General features: G+C 24.5%; 1 protein-coding gene across 1 annotated transcript; it reads right to left on the minus strand.

Moving 5' to 3' along the window:
* Positions 1-331: 331 nt before the first annotated feature.
* On the minus strand, positions 332-9,508 carry LOC145846539 (serine/threonine-protein kinase pim-3-like; the record flags this gene model as incomplete). Its single annotated transcript, XM_082953261.1, has 5 exons — positions 332-488; positions 4,872-5,025; positions 6,175-6,338; positions 6,991-7,133; positions 9,371-9,508. Coding segments are annotated over 5 exons (756 nt in total), but the record flags the coding sequence as incomplete, so codon positions are not given.
* Positions 9,509-10,042: the final 534 nt, after the last annotated feature.

Genomic DNA, 10,042 nt, shown 5'->3' on the forward strand with positions numbered 1-10,042 from the left:
CTTTAAAAGAAATTATATCAAAGCTATAGTTACTTTATGTATAGCAAAAGTTAATTATTATCATAATTCAAACGCTTTTTCAAAGCCTCATGCAGTAAAAATTATTAATTTTTTTTAGTTAGTTATAAATTTTTGCTTGTAAAATAGTTTAATACATTTTTTAATAAATTACTTTTAAAATTTGAAAAAAAGTTAGGTAGTTTAGTAGATGACGAAGTCAGCAAAAATAACGTCTATTTTAAAACAAAAGTTTACTAATATCTAAACAGTTGAAACTTTTTTTCTTCTTTTTGTTTGTAAACTTGAACAACTATCAAAAGTTATTAACCGTTCACCTCAAGTCTTCGTTTTTGTATGATCCCCCGGAAAACCAGATATGATTAAGTATCTGTTTGAATTTCAATCTATCTTTAGGGTTTTTTCGCAGCATTCGAGAAAGAAGATCTTTCGCATGTTCGCTAACATCTGAGGGGTACTTGGTTATTTCCCTGTTATAAAAAAAAAGTTTTAAGAAAAAGGAAAGATTCTTATTTTTAAACTATATCACACCATAATTTAATACTAAATGTTTAAAGAAAAAATTAATATCACTGTTTATAAATACTTTAATAAATTTATCAAGAAACTTAACAAAGCCAATAAGTTGAACCAATAAAATAGTTAAAAAAAACAATCTAAAAATAATCCACTTCAAAAATTTTACTTTAAAATTTTTAAAGCACGTTTAAGAAAATTAAAAAATAAATGTCACTGTTTATAAATATTTTAATAAATTTATCAAGAAACTTAACAAAGCCAACAAGTTGAACCAATAAAATAGTTAAAAAAACAGTCTAAAAAATAATACACTTCAAAAGTTTCACTTTAAAAATTTCAAAGCACGTTTAAGAAAATTATTATACAACTTAATATTTTTTTATGTTTTAGTTGGAAAACACAGCTATACTAAAAAAACCGTTTTAATTTAAAAGTAGCTAGTTTTTATTGTACGATTAAAACTACAAATTTTATTTAGTATAAACTTAAAATAGGTTTTCGGTTGTATTTTACTGGTTTATGATAATTTTTAAAAGTAGTTGAATCAATGTTTAAACCATAGAAAAAAACATGACGCCAGTATTAAACTGAAAAGCATTACAAACAAACCACCAACTAAAACAAACTGCAAGAAAACAACGTTAACCATAAATTGTTTTGAGTAATTACAGCCAATGTCACTACGTTACCCCAGGCTAAAAGGTTTTTCCCATACGTTGAAATGAGTATTGTATTTAAATGATAGAACCCTTTTTACGTCGAAAAAGCTAATTATTGGTAACGTTTATGTACAATAACAATCTTTATTAGTTGTACTTATACATCCTTTTTCTTAAATGTTTAGTAATCAAAGCATGAATTGAATAAGTATGTACTTCATTAATTATGTTTACAAAAGTTTACTTGGGAAATTCTGCTTCGTGACATTAATTGATAATTTACAAGCATTGACGTTTTTTTACACAAAGTTTTGTTATATGTTTTAAAACTATTGTAAGTGGAAGAAGTGAAATCAAGTTAAACTGTTTAGGATCTTTAATTCAAAAAGCTTAAAAAGACAAAGATGTAAAATAAGTCAAACTATAACTATAAAAAAAATGTAAAAAAAAGTAGGTTTCCTAAAAATAAGCAACGTAAATGAAAAAAATTTTTGTTATACTAAAAGTATAAAAGATTTATGAATAGATTTAGTAAACAACTTTAAGACAAGTCAATGAATTTTTGATGAATGTTTAGTATATTTACTACAACTCATGACACATTTTATTTTGCTACTGTTTGAATGAAAAAGTATACAACAAAATATCGATTATAAACATTTAATTATTATTAAAAAGTAGTCTAAAGTATAAAAACTACTGAAATATTCTTGGAATCAAATTAGTTCCACTAGAACTTTAATTGTTAAAGCTGGTAAAAAATCAACTGAACTTTTTTATTTGTATTGACCTTTAGTGAAGTATGGGCGCGCAAAGTTTAATTTATATATATAAATTACATTATTAATTTTGTTAATTTTTTTTCTTTGAAGGTCTTAAGTTTAATTATAATATTAATTTTAATCAAATTTATAAGTTTTTTCCATATAAGATTAATATAATAACTTTAAAAGGTTTTTTAAATGTTTGTTAAAACTATAACTATACTTTTAAAGTTGTAGTAGTATAAACTATTACATTCTACAATATGTTTTAGTTAATGATTTTGGACAATTACAGCTTGAAAATTGTTAAAAAAAACCTTTACAAAAAACGTTTTGTCTTTTCACAGACAATTATATATTCCAAAAAATTTAAACTAATTGGTTGTAAAAAAAAAAAAATAATATCCATAAGATAGAACCCTAAAAAGTTATTTTATCAGTTGTTTTTATACATTTAATTGCTATGTTAATTGAAATTAATTTTATCTAACTGTATTATTAAACCTTAGCTTATGCATAGTTGCGTTTTAATAGTGATAAATATTAAAAGAAAAACAAAAAAACAGATTGTTTGAGAAAAAACATACAAACTAAATACCTCCTCCTTAATCTATAAATCTTCTACTTATAATTATAATTTTTTTTATAAGTTAAAACAAAATTTGATGCACATTAAAACAATATATAACGTACACTACGAAAAAGATATATTTATTTGTTACCAACGTTGCCTATAAGTTATTTTTTTAAGAACAAGGAATCGCTTTTATATGTTAATAAAAAGACAATTATTCATAGCCATCAATAAAAAAAAGTACTATCATATTACCACAGGATGTAGTATCGTGTAAGAGGGTGGAACATTTTCGCTTAAAACTAAAAAGAATTGATTTAAACAGTATAAATGTCAATAAAATTCAGTATTTTTCCACGAAAATAATACAGAAATTAAATAAATAAATTTTTTATAGCTTTTATCCCATCTAAACTAAATAGTGATTTCTTAATTTTTCTATTAGTAATATTAATTATTTTTATTTCCCTACGCCTCCCCCCTAACAGACTATCAATTTACTTTTATTAGTTTTGTACAAATGTGTTTGTATGTACTAAGTTATCGCCTTTTAAATAAACAAAAAAGTTTAAACTTACTAATAAGTTTTTTATAATTCTAACTTTGTTCAATGTTTTGTTTATGTTTATTTATTTGTTGAGAATAAAAGTATTTTATTTATTTTTATATTTCACATTATGTGTCCTATTTGAGTGGCTCAGGTTTTGATGCCTGAGTCTAACATTGCAAAATAAACAAAATAATAATAATAAATCAACAGAACATTCAATCAAATTTATTAATACAAAATCTGATAAAGTTCTCTTTGCATAATTTATTTATTTAAAATATTCTTACGCCAACTAAAGACGAAAAGGAAAAGTATAAAACAAATTATGTTAAAAACTTTTAATAAATATTTATAATCATTTTTATTCAAATGGTTTGTTTAAAAAAAAAAAAAAATAAAGTCGAAAGTATGAAACTAGTTCTTACAGGAAAAAGTATTTAAATAAATTTTTAAATAGTACTGGAAATATTGAAGTTCTACAATACTTTGTATAAGTAAATAAAATAAAAGTGTTATATTTTTATTAATTATGTTTCAAAAATTCTACTAAGTTAGAATAATATTTTTTTATAAAAAAAGCTGTTTAATTTTTTATAATTTTTTACGACTCTTAAGGTCAATAAATACAAGAAAAAAGGCTAAAACAAGGATAACAATCTCAAAATTTAAACTAATGTTGTTATAGACTTAACATTTTTACTTAAATATTTAAATATTATGTTACATACAAAAGGTTCTTTTTCCGGAAGTTTGAATAATTTACCCTACTTTAATATTATGTTACAAAGATAATATGGTATCTAAAAACTAAATTATTGATATGAGTAAGAAAAGTTTAAACAAGTATTCAGCATTAAAACTGATAGTTAAGTCAATTCAACTAAACATTAGTTCAAAAAATCACTTTGTTTGTAACTGAACTCAACTAAAACTTTGTTGTATAATTAAAAAAACAAGCGTTTTTATTAAATTTGTAGTATCATACCACCAGAGTTTTTTTTTTTATTTCGTTTAACAGTATTGAAAACAAAAATTCTACAGGTTTTAAATTATAGTAACTTTATTGGTTTCAAGTTTAGAAACAGAAAAAGCATAATAAACTTAAGGTTAATTACTAAACTTCTAATTAAAATAAATCAAGTTATTTTACAAAACTCACGTTTTTAAATATGATTTCTTCTTCATGGTAGTGAACTAACACTAAAGAAATTAAGAAAAAAATAGAACTATTATTCATTTAAAAACCACTAGACAAAAAAGTTCTAACTTAATTTAGTCTAAAAAATAGTAAAAAATTGCAACACAGTGTATATTAAGTTTATACTCATGTATTATAACTAAAATCTTAAAGGTTTTTAAAATAATTTCAGACATTTTTCATACCTACTTAGTTGTTTATAAATGTCATTCAAAGTTTTTTTTTAAGTATTTAAAAGACAAGATCGATGAGTTGAAAAATGTTTTTTTAATGATAGATGACCAATAAGTAGCGTATAACTTCTCTTTTCTAAAGTTCAATATTAGTACAGCAAGTAAGATATCAGTAAGACTTTTTTTTTAATTTTTCTGTCAAAACTTTAACATGTGAGTTTAATGCGTATTAAGCAATAGAACTATACAAAAAGTTTTTTTGTGTAGTGGCTTTTCTTTTAAAAACAGACCTAAATGTAACAAAAGTAGGAACAAAGAATACAAAGAAGCTATTTCTATTTCTACAACTTTAGTTAAAAGTTAAAAAAAAACTTAATTCAAAACTCTGTATAGCGTTTTGTCACAAAGCGACTTACTTTTCAGTGATATCCTTAGGGCTTCTGAAAGGAAGGTGACCACAGATGACCGAGTAGAGTAAAATACCGACGCTCCACACAGTCAACTGGTCTCCGTCGTAACTCTTCTTGACGAACCATTCCGGCGGGTAGTACTCCGGTGTTCCCGCAAATTCTGTATAAAAATAAATTAATTTAAATTGAATATTTAACAAAATATTAAAACACATAAGCTAGAGAACGTTATATAAAATCTAAACTTATATGAAAGAAATTCGAAAACGTATGAAGTATTTTTTTTTCTAATTTTAATAAACTTACAGGATATTATTAAACCTTGGTATTACTTCAGGAAAGTAAACAACTAATAGAAAATATTTCTTATAATGTTTTTGATTGAAATACAATTCAGTGATAAAAAGTACAAACAGAATTTGTTGTTTGGATCTAAAAAACCACATTTTTCATTCTTTAAAAAATCATAGACATTTTGGTGTAAGCTTCAACAAACTTGTTTTGTAAGAGTGCCAAGCTAAACTAAATCTAAATATAACACTGTCACAAGTTGAAGGCTTTATGTAAAAACGAGGAAACAGCGTAAAAAGTTTTCGCGACATTACTTTCATGTTGCTTAAGTTATGACATCATCCTTGACGTAACTTCGAAAAATCTTAAAGAATTTTTTTACTTTTATAGTTTTTGTCGTCAGCTTTCTTATAAATAATGCTTGTTTTAGTCTTTAATTTACTGATATGTCCAACACTTAAATAAAATGTTGCTTTTTGAATTTTACTAAGAAATTTATAACTTAACTCAAATGCTGAAAAACTTTGAAAATTAACTATATAATTAACCACATTATGCAAGTTAATTTCTCAACTTTTTATTTATTTCTAAAATCTAAATTGCTTTCAAATTTTACTGTAAAGTAATAAACATTTAATAATAGAAACAAAAAAACATTTTTTTTTGAATTATTGAAAGAATATTAACTTTATTAACTTTTTAGTAAAAACCGTCTACAACTTTGAATTCATAAAGGTATTTAATATAAATCTTATGATCCTTTCCAAACTAAGTATTGTTTTATAGTTTTACGTGAATTTTTTATAAAATAATTATCAATTTTTTTTTAATTGATGCACTACTTAATTATATAAATGTTATAAATACGTTAGAATTTTCTATCTTATATTAAAACTTGAAAAAATTACAAATTAAAATTTAATAATGTTTGTACATAGTTAATCTATCTCAAAATTTTTGTTAATAAAATTTTTGTTTATTTTTTAAATTTAAAAAGCTTAACAACACAAACATAAACCTTTGTATGAGTGGCTTCTGACGTAATCACCACACCCGAAGTCAATCAGTGTTACCTCATGAGTTTCAGGATTGAAGAGCATGTTCTCCAGCTTTACATCTCTGTGCAAGACCCCGCTGGACTTACAATGTTGAAGCGCTATCATCATCTGTCTCCCTATGTGCCTATATTTTTTTTACAATAATGTTTAAAGCTTTCGTTTATTTAACATTTTCGTTTAAATAGTTGTTAATAAAAGAAAATAAGTAAAATATACATAACTTATTACGAGTAAAACAATTGAACCTTCAGTGTTAATTTATAAATAAGTAAAAATATTATAAAATACATGTTAATAAATTACTTTAAAAGTTTGCATCCAATTGAATCTTTTTAGTGCAGTTATTTGTAGCAACAAAGAAATAAGAAAATAATTTAAGTGAAACAATATAGGTGCGGTCAATACAGTTTGTTTTGTTCTTAGAAAAAAGTCGTGCTGAAGAACTGCGACTTATATTCATTGTTTAAATGTTATAAAAATGAGTTTCTGTTCTTTACTTTTTATTTGTTTCAGAACAATAATTTCAGCTTATAAATTATTTACCTTATCTGTTCGTACTACATTTTTACTACAAATTTTAAGGCTTTTAAAAGAAGACTTAATAAGAAACTTTGAAAATAAAACTTTTTATGCAAGTTGTAAATATTGTTTTAATCTACCTAAAAAACAAAGTTACAATTTGATAAAAAAAATCTTCTTTGAAAAAATCTTCTTTAAAAAATCTTCTTTAAAACAATCACTAATCGTACAATAAGTGACAAAATTTGTAGCAGCACCTGGCCAGGTTTTCTTTCAATCTTCTGTGCTTGCTGACGTAATCGTACAAATCAACAGCCGGATGCGGTCGCACCATGACGATAAGAAACGCTTCAGTAGTTTCGTGCCACTCCAGCACTTCCACCACTCCGCTGCCTCTCACCTTAATAATATTGTTGATGTTTATCAATAAGAATAAAAATCACCTGAAGAGAATTAGCTGGTTTAAAAAAGAGCCAAACAACATCAAAATGATTAAATAAGTAAATCTTGTTAAGATCGCATTTTGAAGTTTAATAGAGTTCAAATTCACAAAAATTTCGTTGTGTTTAAACACTTTTAGTACATTTATAGCTAATTATAGTTTTTTTGTGCTTTTTTGTTATAAAAAACGTTTTTTGTTAAATTAAGATAGTTTTAAAAACACTCTTGATAATCTGACAAGTTTTTTGGTATAGTGTAACAACAATGGTGTAACACTTTTAGGAGTTTTTAGCCTACTTAGTACGACAACTTTTAGATAAAATAAACTATCACAAACTACAAGTAAATAACTTAAAACTTATTGTTTTAGTAATTTTAGTGTACTACTTTTTTGCTCGAGTAGCAGCAAGCGCTTTCGTAAGTCGGCTGATATAAAATTTATAAACTCAAAGTTATACTTACTTAAATAGTAAATTAAAAAAATCGAGAAAAGTATTGTATAGTTATAGTAAAAAGTAGATAAGCTGCATTTCATAAAGCTTATGTTTGATGAAAATTTAAATAAACAAAAATAACACGGTAACGACCCTTTAGGCTAGGATTGAACGTAATTGCGTATTAATTGACAATGTTTTGATTTAAACGAATTTAACCTCACAAAGTTAGCCATTATATTCAAAAACTTTGTTCTAATTCCTATGAACTTATTTTTTACTAATTTATGAAATAGCTTAGAGTGATTAACTTTGAGGTTTTGAAATTTAAATTATCTTCTAGTAATAACTGACTACTTAAGAAGTTAATGCAAGTTAACAAAGATTTCGAAATATTCTTGCACGCGTGCTTTTAAATTATAACTTAATTATAACTGAAAAGAAAAAAAATTACATTTAAAAATCGTCTTATTATGCAGAAGTTATATTAGTTTTTTCTAAAGCACCTCTACATATTTTTTATAAAAAAAGTGATATTTAAGTGATTTAGACAAAAATTAATTTTTATTTAGTTTTTAGAATTGTGTAACATTTTTTATGTAAACAAACTTTTAAAGTCATTAAAGTTAAGTTTCGTTTTTGTTTGTTCGTAAGTGGCTTATATTTTTGCACAGCAGAAGTAAGAAATTACCCAGCTCTTGTTTGAGGTAAACTTAATTTGCGGATAAAAGATCAATTTGAACATCTTTGTGCAACTAAACCTCAAAATAAAAATAAAAACACGACCTTGAATTGAACTTTTTGTTTAAATCTCAGTATTGTTTTGTTTAGGACTTTTTTTTTATTTAACTTCTTTTACTATACGCTAAGTTTCACTTTATTTTTAGTTAAAAATTTTTGTTTTAAAATTAGAAAAAGTATATTAGCTGAAAGCAATTTTTTTATGTAATTTCACAAAAGTTAAACTTGTATAAAATAAGTAAAACATGCTTTTGTTTGATTAAATAATAAACGTAGTTTTAAGTCTTAAAAAAAGTTAATGTTGTCATAACTAACCAGTTTGAACAGAAAAAAATATACAAAAGCAAAGTTTCAAAGCAGCAAAAGTCATCCAATAAAGCAAAAACTTCAAATATTATTGAGAAAAAAGTAGCATTTTTATTATTGCTTTGAATTTTTTGATGTAATCAGAGAATTCTTATCGTTAAAATTACAGCAATTGTTTATATAGCCTCTAGCTGCAGATACTGCTGGCGTAAACTGATGTTTCAAAAACTTTAAAGTCACACAGAGTTTTCAAACCGATAATGTTTTTTACTTTTTCTAAATAAGTTTTTACAAAAAAAAAAAACATTTAATTTATGATTAATCAAGTTGTTGATTGAAAGCTTACAGGATTGGTAATAAGAAGAAAATTATTGTTTTAAGTTTAGTTAACTTGTACTGAATAAAATAAGTAATTTTTGCTAAAATATTTTTATAAAGTGTTTGATATTTTTGATATAAAATTAGTTTTTAACTGATTGAGTTAGAAAGTACTAACAAAAAAAAATCAATCTTCAATAAAATACTTATATACACAAAATAACAATAATAAACATTGAGTTTTCAAACTCTTGTGTTGTTAAACTAAACTGTTATTATTGTATTGAAGTTGTTTAACACAAACAGTAAAACACTAAACTATTTTTTGTCTAAACACAAAAAGCCATTTATTTTTAAAGCAAACTATATTTGTTTTAACTACAGCTGAACTACAAACCTCGTTTACTTGGCACAGGAGAGTGAGTTCAAGAGGAACAACTTTACCGCCCAGCCACCCCCACCTCGATGTTGCGCACTTACTTATCCGTTTGATCGCCACACGAAGTCCATCCGACCTCCTGTACCCGGCTATAACCTGCGTTTTGAATTTTTAGTATGAAAGAATGTTGTGTAAAATGTTTGTGTTGCTATTAAATAAACACAAAAGTGCTGTTAATGTGTTTGAAAGCATTTTTAAAATTGAGGCTTTAACTTCTACTGCACATAGTAAGAAAGTTTAAAAAATAGATAAAAGTCACTTCTCAACAACACTTAAAATGATACGCAAAGTTTATATCTTCTAAAAGTAACTTTTCTTACAACTTTTTAGAACAAAAAGCAATGTATCTTTTTGTTTTCTAAAAATAATCTTGTGGCTGATAATGTTTGTTTGTTCAAACTATTTTTGCACAAACCGCAAAACTATACTATAAGTTTGAGAAATTATATGTTTTTTTTTGCAAATTTAAAAAAAATACTTTTTTAACGTTTTGATAGATTTTTAGCATTTGAGGTCGATATGATATACAATACTGAAATTTTGTAAACTATTAACTTATTTCATTTATGTAACTATGATCATGATTTGTATACACTCGTTTTTCTGATCAGTCTAAGTCACTTATCTACC

This window comes from Thalia democratica, unplaced genomic scaffold, assembly GCF_965202585.1.
Source record: "Thalia democratica unplaced genomic scaffold, ktThaDemo2.hap1.1 HAP1_SCAFFOLD_491, whole genome shotgun sequence".
NCBI classification, from domain to species: domain Eukaryota; kingdom Metazoa; phylum Chordata; class Thaliacea; order Salpida; family Salpidae; genus Thalia; species Thalia democratica.